Source organism: Rhamphochromis sp. 'chilingali' (genome assembly GCF_963969265.1).
Source record: "Rhamphochromis sp. 'chilingali' genome assembly, chromosome: 2".
In the NCBI taxonomy this organism is placed as follows: Eukaryota; Metazoa; Chordata; class Actinopteri; order Cichliformes; family Cichlidae; genus Rhamphochromis; species Rhamphochromis sp. 'chilingali'.
In genome coordinates, this window is record NC_137930.1 from 44,027,991 (window position 1) to 44,043,434 (window position 15,444).

At 41.8% G+C, this 15,444-nt stretch overlaps 1 protein-coding gene across 2 annotated transcripts in view; it reads right to left on the reverse strand.

Annotated features, from left to right (window-relative positions):
* Nucleotides 1-1,887: 1,887 nt before the first annotated feature.
* The window catches only part of LOC308391510 (actin nucleation-promoting factor WASL-like), a 32,021-nt gene continuing 18,464 nt past the window's right edge, over nucleotides 1,888-15,444 (reverse strand). For both annotated transcript variants that reach the window (XM_080874117.1, XM_080874116.1), the window contains 6 exons: nucleotides 13,831-14,032; nucleotides 11,945-11,987; nucleotides 7,325-7,478; nucleotides 4,612-5,213; nucleotides 3,412-3,520; nucleotides 1,888-2,958 (listed from right to left, as the gene is read on the reverse strand). In XM_080874117.1, coding sequence (XP_080730243.1) covers nucleotides 2,897-2,958; nucleotides 3,412-3,520; nucleotides 4,612-5,213; nucleotides 7,325-7,478; nucleotides 11,945-11,987; nucleotides 13,831-14,032 — 1,172 coding nt within the window. In that variant the 3' untranslated portion in view covers nucleotides 1,888-2,896. The remainder of the gene's footprint in view (nucleotides 2,959-3,411; nucleotides 3,521-4,611; nucleotides 5,214-7,324; nucleotides 7,479-11,944; nucleotides 11,988-13,830; nucleotides 14,033-15,444) is intronic.

The following is a 15,444-nucleotide window of genomic DNA, read 5'->3' on the forward strand; positions in this document are numbered from 1 at the left end:
CGAGATCGTGGTTGAGTTACCGCCATGCATATGGAACAGATGGCAGTGCACCAACAACAGCTAGAACGGTAGCAGAACCAGGCTGAGTGCTACACCAAAGTTTTGGGCAATCTGTTTTGCTCGTCCTGGCACCTCCTGGGCACCACCGCTGCCCCTCCTGGAACCCACAGTGACACTCTAACAGATGAAGGGGACAACCACTGGCCTTCCTGGAGGTTTTTCAGGCCATTGCAGAGACGTGTCAGTGGCTTCTGTTGCTGCCTGGTGAACCAGCCAGCCACCTGTTACCTTTAATAGAGGTCCAATTTTAATGCATTGGCACGGACCTCATCGGGCACTTCACTCGCTTTTTATTAGTTCTAAAGGATGCAATACAATATCGCAAAGAAGGGCTGCTGTGCAACATTTCTGCAAAAAGTCTTGCGCAGGCACTGTTTCAGGTTTTCTCTTTAGTTGGCATTCTGAAGGAGATACTCACACACTAAAAGAACTATGTGAATTATTGGGCGTTAGATCTGTTTCACCTACCCTCAGACTGACAGGTTGGTGGAAAGGCTAAATAAGATTTTAAAATCCATGATTCGTAAGTTCATTCACAAGGATGAGCAAAATGGTCACTGGTTAGACCTATGTTGTTTGCAGCAGGGAGATGCCCCATGCCTCCATGGGATTTTCTCTCTTTGAGTTACTGTTCGGCAGGAAGCCGCAGGGGGTTTAGGACCTAACTTAAGGAAACTGGGGGAGGTCCAAGCCCAGATAAAAGAGAAATTTTGTACTTTCTGGACCAGAGAGAAAAGCTACACACATTGTGAAGATTATCAAGGGAGAACCTTCTCCAAGCTCAGGAATTGCACCTTAACCTCCTAAGAGCATGGACAAAGGCTGAAACTGCTTCCTTGGTGAGCTTGGAGAAGGAAAGAGGTGGAATAAGGTCTGGCGCTGCCAAATTCCACCATTCCTGCCTCCCTTCATTATGATGACCATCTCATACAGAACCAACGAAAAGATGTTGCTGAATTGCAACAGCGTTTTGCAGATGTGTTCTCTCTGAAGCAATAATCTCTTACATTTATTAGCGTGCATGTTTTATTGGCTGAGTGTTGATAAAACCTATTATGAATGAAGTGACTTTTTCTAATCTTCTGGCAAGGGCTTTGCAACCTAGTTTAAGAATACTTTAAGTATTTTAGGGTAATTAATTTTTCAATACATTTCCCACTGGTTTTTGAAATAATGACTGAAATCTTGTTCTTTAAGTAATGATGTATTAAATCTCCAGTTCCTAATTGGTGATGCATCTTCTTTGTGTCACAAAGATAAGACATTGCTGCACAATCACCAATATTGATTGAACGAATCTGCCTGTAATCTCCCTCATAATGGAGCTACTAACTAAAAAGTAATCTCGGGAAGAATGTGAGTGGTGCACTGGTCTCTGAGAGTGGGGTGATGTGAACACACAGCATCACAAAGACCAAAATCATTCATGTATTGTTTAAGAATATCTGTAGTCTCCCAGTTCATTTGACTAATTTCTATGAATTCCTGGATTAAAACCCAGGTTGCAGTCTCCCCCTATTATAATGGTGGTGTCAGAGTGATCCGAAAGTGAAGTGAAGAATGTATGGTTAAAGGAGGGGTCATCAACATTTGGTCAGTATATGCCATCAATACATAGATATTTTATTTTTAGATGTACGTGTAGGTACGAGTCTGTGTGAGGGAACTGCGGAGAGGTGTGTTTATGCAAATATTTTGGGCACATGAGTTAACTGGCTAGTCATTTTAAGCCTCTTCCCTGAAACCAACTCCACATACATCCCATGTGACAAATCTCAGTGAATTTCTGCTGTAAACCATTCAGACAAAGAATAGAAGACAAATGCCTCTCTGTAAATAACATTTATTTAGGTATACAATTTAGTATTCTTATTGACTGTGCACCACCACTGCCTGTCTCGCTCCCTTTTCACTTGGTCGACGTCAGTAGCTTCTAAATGCAGCATTAAGCCTCACCGGAGGGCAATAAAAAAATTTTAAAACAAGTAATTTTCCTACAATGTTTACAGATGCAGGATCACAGGCAGTGCAAACCCACATGCTGCAGGGAATGTCACAGGAATGGCAAAAAAAAGAACTAGATCCAATGAAAAAAACCAAACAAAAACCTAACTTACCAGTCATGTCTGAAGTAGCAACTTTTAGTCTTTTAAAGGACCCCATTGTCCTGCTTGATATCCTGTACCCCCCCCCCCCCCCCCCAAAAAAAAAAACAAACAAACAAAAAAAACAAAAACTATCATGGAAGTTGAGGACATGGTGCAGCAGATGAATCAAAGGAAAGGGGAAAAAAAGAAGACGCAACCAAAATTTTGCAGGGAACTTGAAAGTATGAAAAGAAACTAATAGTGTTCTCTAATACTAAACCAACTGCTATCAAACACAAAGATGATCATGCCCATTTGGTCTCCCTTTTAATTTTCAAGGAATGAAGACATGAAAACGCACACAAATATTTCTCAAGGAGCACACACAGATTCAGACTCCTCAAAGTTGAGTGTTCTCTATTCACCTATTAGCGAAAGTGAAATGTAGCTGGTGCCGTCTCCACATTGTGCTGATGCTGGATTTAAGTGCTTCTAATGACATGAAGGAAATGACATGTGGAGTTGTGAGGATGTGTGGCAAACGGACCAGATTTAACGGATCAGGTATTGCACAGATTATTTATAATAATCTTTTTTTTTTTTTTTTAAAAAGAGAAGAAATAAGGCAAAAATAAATATACAGCAAGTTCATACAACATTTACATTTTTAGTCAGTCAGATACTAGGTTTTTAGGAGAAACTGTATGTGTGTGTGTGTGTGTGTGTGTGTGTGTGTGTGTGTGCGCTGATTAGTCATCCCACTCATCGTCGTCCTCAAAATCCTCATCTTCGTCATCATCATCATCTTCATCTGAGAAAAGAAACATTAAGATGAAGAAGGCGGAGAGTTTTCATATTGGCTCAGTCAATCAAAATCTAAACAGGAAATAAACGAGTGAACAGACTTTACAGATGACCACACATGTGCTGACAGACACACACCCCTAATGGTAACCTTTGTCTCCCTGATGTGCATTCAGGGATGCGCGCACACACACACACACACACACACACACACACACACACACACACACACACACACACACACACACACACACACACACACACACACACACAGTGGTGAGAGGTGGGGCAGTGATAAGTACTTGACTACATGTTTGATGAGAAAACTAAACTGAAATACTGGTAATTTTTCTGATTTCAACAACAGAAGAAAAACTTAAAGAATAAACAATGAACAACAGGTTGAAAGGTCCATGGAGAAAATCGACTGACAGAAAAAGGAACATTTTCAGGCTGCTACCTGAGGAATGGATGGCTTTGCTCCTCTTCTGCATCACTTCCATGAGAGCACCAACAATGCCTGTGGTTGGAGCTGGTGTCGGAGGGCCGGACTCTGGATGATCCGACACCTGGGAACAGACAAACAGAAAACATAAAAAGAATTGCAACATTGTAGCATTGTAACACAATCCAGAGGAAAGTTGTGGTTCAGAGTTTGCTCTTCACATTATTGTTTTAAGATGAACGTTTTAACTTTAAATGAATCTTATGGCATTTAGACATTTATAATGGAAAACTGCTCATATGAAAAGGTAGATTAAAAATGTATTGTCTTAAAATGCATCTTTTCTCGTGGTTGGTAGTCTAGTAGGTTTCTTCACTGCCACCTTTTGCCAGTAGTAGCAGAAGCTTTTGGGGGTGAGGTGGAAAAACTCGGGATGAAAAGTGGAACATCAAGTTGTATTTTTGCTGAAATACCCATGTCCATTCACTACATGTCCTCTTGTTTTCTGAATAGTCTTCACAAAGGCACATTTGCAAAAGATATTTATGGAATTTGCTTTAAATGACAAACAACCCAAAACATAACAAACTCTCATTATACAAATTAAAAATCATGCTAAATTAGTTGAATGTTATGCCCACACTGCAGTACTTTATATACACTGTAGAAAACCTCATAATTTAATTATAACATAAGACCTAGGTTCAGTTTTACAAAATAGATTATGATTATGAAGTAGATAAAACAAATGGGGAAACATCAGATCTCTGAATACATCTTTTTCCACAAAGGATCTTGATTACATTAATTTTTAAGTCTGACTTAAAGGCAGACTGAGTGACTATATGAAATGCATAGATACGTTTACACTGCCATAAAAGATTTGTCTAAAAAGGGCTGAATATAGGAAAAGCTTAGTTTTGGAGTAAACAGTGGACAGGCTGATTTAAGCAGTAAACAACAAAAACAAAACATTCCACTGGTAATTTTGGTGGGCTTATCTGAGACTGTGGTTAGCTGGCTAATAAGTAGTAAAATTTCCAAGTAGCTTATGAAGAATCTACCAGGAACTACAATGTGGGTTTTCACAAAAACAAAACAAAACCCCAGAACGAAAGGAAACAAAAAAAGGCTGTCTTCATATGTGCAAATAAAGCCTCAAGTATTTATTATGTATTATTGTAGTGATCGCAGTGATCAAAGGGACTGACTCACAGTCTTGAGCTGGATTCCCTGTCGGATCTGGTCCAGCAGGGCATCTCGTCCAGTACTGGAAGTTGGCACTCTGTTGTTTTGCTCCACCTTCTTCAGCTGGGTTCCTCCTCTAATCTGCTCCAACAGCACCGACTTCCCACTTGGACTTGGTGAATGAGGCGAGTCTCCACCCCCACCTACGCTATCTGGCTCTGGAGGAGGAGGTGGGCCAGGTGGGGGAGGAGGAGGGGGAGGTGGCAGTGCAGGAGTGCTGCTCACCACAGAATGCTGTGCCACTGGGAGAGGTGGAGGGGGTGGAGGTTGGGGAGTAACAGAGGCATGTAAAGGAAGGGGAGGAGGAGGGGGAGACTGGTGGTGGTGGTGGGATGCAGGAGGCGGCTGGTGACTTCCCCTGGTGGGTGGAGGTGGGGGAGGTGGGGCACCCAGAGTTCCCGGTCTGGAGGGAGGTGGTGGAGGCGGGGCTAAGGCCGGGGCCCTGGATGGAGGAGGGGGAGGAGGGGCTCCTCGGCCTCCTCTGGAAGGTGGAGGTGGGGGTGGAGCCAAGCTGTGGGGCGGCGGGGGAGGAGGCGGAGGGCCGCCTCGAGAAGGTGGTGGAGGGGGTGCTGTAGAAGTAGAACACAACAAGAAACATCCTACGTTTAACTCTTGTGCAGTTTTGCTCCACTCTGCTGCAGCACTGTGATCTGGGGAAACATCTGGATCTGGAGCTCAGAAAAGTAACTAAGCCCCAAAGTAACTAAGCCTACGTTCACACTGCAGGCGAAAGCGCCTTTCAAAGCCGATCTGGGTCACTTTCGTATGTGGTACTGAATCCGATACATATCTGATGTTTCAGAAAGCGACTGCTGTTTGAACGGTCATGTCGCATTAAATCCGTCTTTTACGTCACTGACACAAGACAGACGCTAATTATCAGCGCCGGAGACATTGTGAACGCTTCCTGGCCATCCAGTGTAGATGTCAGTGAAACTGTTGTGAAGACAACGTTGGAGAAACGTGAACATTTTATTTGTACTGTATAATCTGCAGATTCTGACAGAAATCTGCAGCTATCCTTTGAAGCGCCGCTCCTCTCTAAAACAGCAATAAGGATAATCATTAGGCCATATGTAAATAACAAAATAACTTAATAACTTAAAGCAAAATTGGGAAACGTAAAGTTCGAAACAAGTCTTTATATTAACGGCCATCAGTCAAACAATACCGTTTGGTCTGGGTCTAAACGGCGTGTTGTGTGTGACATCTTCTTTTGCGCATGCGGGCCGCTTTGAGGGTTCACACTGGAGCGCGTTTGCTGTCACATTTTATTTGTAGTGTGAACAAGCAGACAAAAAAAATCGGATTTGATCAAAAAAAAAAATCGGATTTGATCAAAAAAATCGGAATTGAGCATTAAGACCTGCAGTGTGAACGTAGCCTAAGGGTCTAATGTGGGTCAGTTCTTACCACACTGCAACAATTACTTATGCTGCAGGCCCAGTCTGCTGCAGAGCAGGTTGTGTTTGACACAAGAGATAAATTTGTAAGAAATCACCATCTATCGACCAATCAGCTCACTGGAATTTTTTTTTAGGAAAAACCTAAAAACCTCTAAATCCCTGGAAACTTTAGAGATCGTCTGAAGTCTTTATCTTTCCCTGAAATGCACCAAGTAAAATGATACTTGAGAGCTTAGAGTCTTATCCCTGTCGATGTTTCTCAGTGGTATAATGCTGATTACACCAACTTTTCCTAAGTTAACTAGATTAAGTAACCACAGATTGTCTTACTAAATTCAAACCACCTTCATGTGACTGTAGATACCTGAAATATTTGAAGCCACATGAGTAAAATATATCATGTGCATGCTAAACTAACTTCATACTACAGGCTACTCTCTCAAACAAGGCATTTTATAAACTAACCAGTATTAGTCTGCAACACTAAAAAAAATAAAATTCTTATAAAATATTAAAGATAAATGAGGGAACGACTCGCATTATTAGAATATAACAGGTAATTAAAGAGGGGTTCAATTTACACCAACACATACGCTGGCACTGTCCTAAATTCAAACACCTCTTTTCTAACTAGTCCATGGTAACATGATTCAAACAGTCAGGACAGAAGAATCTGAGTACGTTTCACAAAATAACAATTCAGACTCAGAAAAGCACTTGATCTGCTCATATTTGCTGTGTGATGTGAAAAAAGGAAGCAGGTGGCAGCTCAAGATAAAACCGTGAGAAGAACTGCAACATGTGAATTTATAAAAGTTCAAAAATATCAGATCTCTGACTTCATACACTGACCAGTGAGAATCAACTGGATTTTTATGAACATTTCACTTAAATCTGGCATTTATTCAGTTATTAATTATTTTTTTTAATGATGAAATATCCCCAAAACGATGAAATAGCTATGTGTTTTGGAAGTGGTAAACAACACAATAAAAAAAATAAGCATTTTATTCTAATTTAAAAAATGTAATTAATATACTGTATCATTTCTGTGTTCACAGTACATTTTTGAACAAAGACATTTCTATTTCTAGTTCAACAATTTCTATTTCTCTGTGAAAGACAAAAAATGGGAACTTAAAACTCTTTTTTTTATACTGTTCAACAATTTGTAATTATCAGTTCAGTTCACAGGTAGGTTAGTGTGAGTGTGTGTGTGTGTGTGTGTGTGTGTGTGTGTGTGTGTGTGTGTGTGTGTGTGTGTGTGTGCTCACCCTGTCTTCTCAGCTCGTTCTTGACTGCCTCCACCCCTCCCTTCTTCTCGATGAAGTCGTAGATGACCTTGGACGTTTCTCTGTCCTTCAGCTGAGCCTCAGAGATGCCGCACATGTCGAACAGGTTCTTCAGTTCAGGGTCCAGGTTATTCAGCTGTTGACAAAGTATATTTTAAAATACGCTTTACGCTGGGGAGGACCTTATGAAGAACCTTATGGTGCAAAAACCAGGCCAGCAACTCAAATATGACTTTAGCCACAGAAAAACAAAAATACTTGGGTGGCCGTTAATATGGGCGTTGGTAACAGTGACGTAAACTTCATCTAATGCTTTTTAATGTCTGATGGCAGCAGAAAGAGACAGTAGATATGTCTGTATATCAATAACATGTAAACCCAGATACAAGGTAAATCAAAGTCTTATCAATCAGAATCAACTTTGTTATTCTTCCCCTTCTGTGGTGTTTCTGTCCTGCTCATATCACACAACCTGAGCCCGTCATCATTGCTATAAAGCCCAGCATTTGTGCAGGAGTTTATGTCCCATTTCCCCCTTTTTCCTCTCTATATGAAGTATGTCCATGTGTTTATAAGTCAAAATTATGTTTTCATCCAGCAAGTAACTAGAGAATGAGAACTGTGAAAAGTTGCACATTCATAAACTTAAAGTGTGAACTTTATAAGGATGTCATGTTTCTGTATCATCTCTGTCCTGTTGGACCCTCAAACCCAAAAACACATCCGCCTGTTTAATGCTCCGATATATTCAAAATCTAAAGAAAACTATAGTGTACAATTTTCTAATCCAATAAAAGAATATTTACTACATCAGCTTACCTTTCATTTTATTGGAAATCTACAAAAGGATCACATCTTTTTAGCTTATTTGTAGCTGTCACTGTGGGATATTGCCCTAAATATAACTACCTAAAGCTTCCACACAGTTGGAGTGGACGTATTAATTTGTTTGTGAGATAGTCACAGAGATATAAAACAATATGAACTAAAAATAAATACCCTGAACACCAAAACACTAGGTGGCTGCCACAGGTGTCATCTTTCTCATACAATGTAGTGGAGAAATAACAGGTGATACTACATGACATTTAAAATATAAACTCTGCTGGGCTGTAAAGTGTGTTCTTTGGTTTCTGTGTGGATGTATGTGACAGATTTCACTGTCTTCACTGAAGATGACTGACATTGGTCCAGAAAGGTAAACACGATGCTTGTTTTGTGAATGTCATAATGCTTGCAGTTTAATTCACATCTTTTTGTCGATACTTTTACAGTTTCCTCTTTTGATTTTTTTATGCTGTGCAGACAAAAACAAACAAACAAAAAAACAAAACAAAGGACTGAAGTAAATATGGAAGAACAGGTAAGTTTGCTGTTCAAAGATGTATCCGGGCTAAGGCTTTAACCTTGTATGTTACTTACTGTCACTGTTTGTCTATGGAAATATTAACTCCTGCTGAAGATCTTCAATTCAGTTTCAATTTAGTCTTATTTATATAGAGCTGAATCACACCAGCAGTGGCCTCAAAGTGCTTTATATTTTAAAGACCCTTTAACTGAATAAAACTGGTTTTAAAAGCTAAACAGCTCCCTGTTTATGTTGGATTGTTTTTTTTAAACTAATAATAGACTTCCTCATGTTCTAGGTCTGATGAGTGTTTAATTTGTCCGCAGTGCAGGAGCTCAGACTGACGCTCAAAGTGCCGTGTGACACCTTGTGGTGAGCAGCAGGAAATGCACACTGGCTGTACCCTGATTCCTGGTATCCAATCAGGTATTTTTATTTTTCTTATGCTTATGTGCATTAGAAACATTTATCGAAGCTTTAAAGATTATACTAACCTTACAGGTTTTGTTTAAAGGATGCTACTAAAATAGATGTTTTAGCAGCAACTGAGTTTTTTGTTAGTACGATTCATTTCCTGCGCACAGCCTGATCTGCAGTATAACTGCTGTGAGCCATTTTTAACACATTGGTCTATTTCTTCAGAAATCTTTAGACAAAATGTGATTTCTGTAACTCATATGATATGATCAGCTGGAGAGAAGATAACTGACACAGGTCTGGATTAGAGAAAACCCAAAATAAACTCCAACATCTGCATCTTTTTTAAAATCATTAAGGTTATATGCTGTACATTCATTCCAACTTGGAAAAACACTTCAAAGAAACCATTAAAAGCCCAAAATTACCAAAACATTCGCGCCCATGTTGAGTGTATGCAAGCTTCTGATAACAACTGAATGTGAAAACAACAGAAACAGTCTTTACTTGTTAATAATTTTGGATAAAAATGCTTAATGTGATTTACAGAAAAAAATACTTTAATGTTGCTCAGTGGAACTTTGTATAATTTTGTCTATTATCAGACTTCACTGACACATGATGGCTCTCTTACAGCAACAGGAGAGGTGTTTAACTGTTGCTAACAGTAACAGTTTTACATTACCGTATTTTCACGACCATAAGGCGCACTGTGCTAAAAGGCGCAGTCTCAGTTATGTGTGCCCTTACTGTATTTAACACACACATAAGGCGCACTGGACCATAGGGCGCATACAAGTACCGTATGCATATTTAAAAATAAAGCGGGAGCAAACCTGAATTCAGTACCTTACTCACATTTCTATTGCCGGTAATCGTCATCATCAACAACACACAAGCATACAAGTGTGCGTATTTAAAAATAAAGCAGGAGCAAAACAAAGTTTGGTACTCACATTTTTATCATCAATCAAACCCATCGAAGTCCTCATCCTCTGTGTCTGAATTGAACAGCTGCGCTAAATCTCCATCAAACATGCCAGGTTCACTGTCTTCACTGTCAGAGTCACTTTCTGTGCCGTGCGGCTCCTCGGAAACGATGCCGGCTTTTGCGAAAGCTCGAACAACAGTGCCAGCAGACATGTTAGCCCAAGCATCTACAATCCATTGGCAAATTGTGGCGTAACTCGCCCGGCGCTGCCTTCCACTCTTGGTGAAACTGTGGTCTCCACCGGTCATCCATCGCTCCCAGGCCGCTCGCAGCCTTACTTTGAACGGGCGGTTCACACCGATGTCCAGCGGTTGGAGTTCCTTTGTCAGGCCTCCCGGAATGACAGCAAGCTCACAGTTCATTTGCTTCACAAGTTTTTTCACATCGGCTGTGAGATGGGCCAGCTACCGTGCTGGTCCCCTTCTTCTCCACAGTGTGACTCACCGGGATGTCAAAAGTGAGCGGGACCTCGTCCATGTTTGTGATGTGGCTGGGCTGGATGTTTTTGTCGCCGATGTGTTTGCGGCAGTAGGAGCAGAAGATGGCCAGCTTTTCCTTATAATCCGCTGGAAGTTGCTGCGCTACCGTAGTCCTGGTCCGGATGGGAAAATGGCACCGTTTCATAAAACGAAAGCACCAAGACGGACCTCCTTGGAAATGTTCAATGTTCATCTCTTCAGCTAGTGAAACTGCTTTTAGCCGAATGGTGACCGTCGAAACGCTTCTCCCGCTCGCTCTTTGCTCGATGATCCACCGCTCGAGTCTTTCCTCCAACTCGGGCCACCTCGCCTTATGTCCGCGGAAACTCAGCTGCGTTTTCTTGACCTGCCGGAGCTTGTTTTCCAGCTTCCTCCATTTGCGAACCATCGATTCGTTAATCTTAAATTCTCTCGCCGCTGCTCGATTTCCATGTTCCTCCGCGTAGCTGATGGCCTTCAGTTTAAACTGTGCTTCGTAAGCGTGTCTCTTTGCCATTTTCAGGGTTGTTAAAACAACGATGTCCTGCATAATGCACAAACCTGTTCTTTTATACAGGTATGTGCGATTGTCCCGGTATATACGATCAACGCCCACACTTCACCCTTTAACGTTCTCATGGTGTTCTCTACTACGTCCTCCTTACAACACATAGGGCGCACCGCGCTATAGGGCGCGCCGCACTTTTTGAAGAAAATCTAAGACTTTTAAGTGCGCCTTATGGTCGTGAAAATACGGTAAGCTAAAAAAAACAAAAACACAAAACTAAATTTAAATACTAAATTTAACTAAAAACAATGCCAGAAGCCTTTAGAGAGCGATCTACATGTTGGTCAACTACATTTTAGATATTTCTGTATAATTTTGGAAGGTTGAGCAATTTCTAAAAGTGTATCCTGATCTTGTCGGGACAATAAGTAACTGTGAATGGATCCAAAATGTATCTGAATGGGGCTTGCAGGGACATGACTGATCTGGGCCTAATCAAGTCTGAATCCATCATCCTTATACATTTTGGGTCTGTAAAGTAGACACATAAAGCTTTAAACAAGTACGTTTTAATTAATTGCAAGTCATATAGTAATGTATCATAAATGATCCAGTAACACACAGTAAATGTTGCCAGTACAAGGAAAGCGGAAGACAGCGTGACAGCTACATTATTGCCCACAGAGTCAGCGTTACAAAGATGTAACCTACAGATGTTTTTTTGACCTGACAGAAAATCTCCAAATTCCTTCTGTGCAGGTTCTCAGATGCAGAGCAGGAAGCAACAAGAGCCAAATTTGTGCGATTTCATCAAGCAGCCACCACACAAGTCACTACTGTGCTTGCTTGTGTGTGTGTATATATAAAGGGGGGTACTCACATCAAAACCTGTGTTTGGATCCCAGCCCACATGACCAATGTGCCTGAAGAAGACAGATGTGTAGTGAGATCATGCAAACACGCGTATGTAAGTACACAGAAGAACATCAGCTGGTTAGCATGTGCACATGATACACAGTGAATGCACACACTGCACTCTGATAATGTGGCCATTGAAGGCTCTCAGACGTTAATGTAACATGTTCACTGTTGCCACAAAGGAGCCTATCATTGCTAGATCAGACTGTACAGACACCACAGTCCAAAAACTTTATCATTTGTCATTGTGTTTCAAGTTTTAGGGTGTGTAAAGCAGACTTTTGCTTTTCTGCTGTTCAGTCTCTGCCTACCAGCTAACACCAGCCTTTCTAATCTTGTGTTTTCCAATCAGCAAGCTTGATACAAGATTCTTTATTCGTCACATGCATAGTTATACAAATATAATACGCGGTGAAATGTAACCTGACACAATCCACTGGTCACTGTTATGGTGACCTTGATTCAGCTGCTTTCACAGAAAATCTTTTGGCTGGGTGAGCTACAACTCTATCATGATTACCTGCAGCTGGGAATAGTAGTCTTCCCACTCTGGAGTAGGGCTGTGCGATATGACCAAAATCTCATATCCCGATATAAGACATCTATCGTCCCAATAACGATATAAATCACAAAAATTTAACATTTTTTGTAAATTCTGTGAATCTCGGGCAGCTCGACTTGTGGGAAGTGTTTCCAGCTGGGCGTCATGTAGCTGGAGTCGAGTGTTTTAACCAATGGATGAATCGATACATTTTTAGACATAAGTTGTAAAGGCCGCAGTTTTCTTTGTAAGTATTTATTACACGGCGTGCTGCGGGGAAAAGCCTGTTCTAACGTTTGAGTCTAAGGTTTGTTTTCTAGCACCTGACGGCTCTTTTTTGCTTCTCATCCATAAACACTCTGCATACTCTTTCACGTCATTCAGTTTATTTTGAAAGGTCTCAACAGGATCTTGAGCTTTATTCTGAAAGGTTTATGTGGAAAATAAACAAGCAGACACGCGGTGGTTTTACCGTCGTTGTTGCTAACGACAACGCATAAAAACAGGCACTTGTCCGTCTGTAGTGTGGTTATATTAAATATAAGAGAAAGAGAGAACTTTAAGAAATTAATATAGCCACTACAGTGACCATCAAAATGATGAGAAAATATTGCCGTAAACAGTTTATTTTGCGACACCACAAAACAAACGATAGTGTAAAATGAAACGATAGACGTTTTTATATCGTCAGCCGATATATATCGTTATATCGAACAGCCCTACTTTGGAGATCAACTATGAGCTGGAGGTGTGAATTAGGTCATATTTGTGGGTTTCACAGCGTGGTATGTGTGCATATGTGAGGATATATATGCACATGTGCTAAAGGGACCACGTTTTTAACCCCTACCCTTGTGACAGTAAACAACAGAGAAATAATCAGCTACATCTCGTAGACAATTTTCAACCACACCAACTTAGACTGCAGCTGGTGGTCCTTGTTCTGCTCTCCCACTCACAGCAGATCTCCACAGCAGAACTAGGACTACTGTTGCCAGGTTAAATCTAGGATACTGCAGTTGAAATCTGTTTGGCCACAAGACAAAAGGCCTTAAGAGAGCAGAATGGCCACAAGAGCAGCTTGCCCATATGGAAGAACTGCAGTTACTAAACTGTCAAAATTTGATTGTGCAATAATAAATATTAATAATAAGTAATTTTCTCCATCAACAGATGAAAAAGTTTAACTACATGATAAAATATGTTCATTATTTTAGACATTTGATTTGGTTCAATAAATAAAAAAAAAGTCCTATTTGCTCAGCACTGGAGCACTCAGTACACTGTGTGGTGTGACTCGGACTCACTGGAAGTTGCTCGGCGTGCCGATATCGGCCTTCGTCAGCTTCTTCTTCTTGCCTTTGGTTTTCTTGTCCTTCCGGCTCAGGCCGCTGTGGCTCAGCATGTTGTTGATGTGATATGGCTGTTGATGGCTGTGGGAGTTGTGGAATCGGACATTGTTGATCTCCGGGTTCTTTATGTCTACTGTGGCCACATGCAGAGTTGGGCCTGTGCATGTGGAGGAAGTTAGCAGAAAGAGTTGAAAAAGTAACAACCACTATAATTTTTTTAATGATTTTTAACAACTCAGATTTTTATTGTCACATATTCAGCCAAAAAGTATCTTTGTGTGTGTGTGTGTGTGTGTGTGTGTGTGTGTGTGTGTGTGTGTGTGTGTGTGTGTGTGTGTGTGTGTGTGTGAGAGAGAGACACAAAATACAGAGTGAGTGTGATAAGTACTGATGATATATGCTGATGATACAGATGAGTATCGCCAACTCATCAGAAGTAGCTCAATGATCTTCATCGAACTACTACAAACCGCCTACGATGGCTCGACCAGCCAGGTACGCATTCATGACGAAGTGTCCGAAGAATTCCCCATCATGACAGGGGCCCGGCAGGGCGATGTGGTGTCACCGCTGTTGTTCAACATCGTCATCGATGCGATAATGCGCAAAGCATTCGAGGGCCGCCGCGGAGTCCAAGCCTCGACCGATCGATTTATCACCGATCTAATGTTCGCTGACGATAGCGCCATTTTTGCCGAAGACGACACCGAGGCAACTCACATCCTCTATGACATTTCCCGGCACTCCAAACTGTACGGCCTCAAGGTTAACGCCGAGAAGACCAAAGTCCTGACCACCGACGGCTCACCAACGATCGTCCACCTCGATGGTGTGCAGATCAAACAAGTCCAACAATTTCAATATCTGGGGTCCCTCGTCGAGGAGAAGAAAGTGGCATCATCAGTGGAGATACGCTCCAGAATTGGGCAGGCGGCGGCAGCATTTGCTTCCCTGCGCTGGTGCGTCTGGAAGAAGAACAACATCTCATTGGCGACAAAGATCTGCCTTTACCGAACCCTGATCCTGCCCATTCTACTTTACGGCGCAGAGACGTGGACAATGCTCAAACACGACCTGACCAAGCTCGAAGTTTTCCAAATGCGTTGCCTTAGATGCATTCTCGGCGTTTCCCTTCACGACAGTCATTCGAATGACACCATCCTCACCAGCTGCGGCAGCCAACCGACGATCAGCGACCTAATCCAGCGCCGCCGACTCCGTTGGTTTGGCCACATTTGTCGAATGGACCCAAGCCGCTACCCCCATGGCCTACTCTGCTTGACCCGCCCCACCGATTGGAGGGTGCATCGAAATGCACCAAAGAAGACATGGATTAAACAAATCCAGGATGATTTGAAGGCCCTTCGACTTGACCTCGAGCAGGCAAGAACCATCGCCTTAGATCGAAAAGCGTGGAAGATAATCGTTGATCAAGCAAGAGAACCTGCGGCACCTACAGCAGCGTACTGGTTGCGTGGCAGACCACCGCCGCTGGTCGCCCGCTAAGGACAAGAAGAACTCATCAAAACATTGGTAGTGTTGTGGTGTCACTGTTTTAGTTTTTATTTG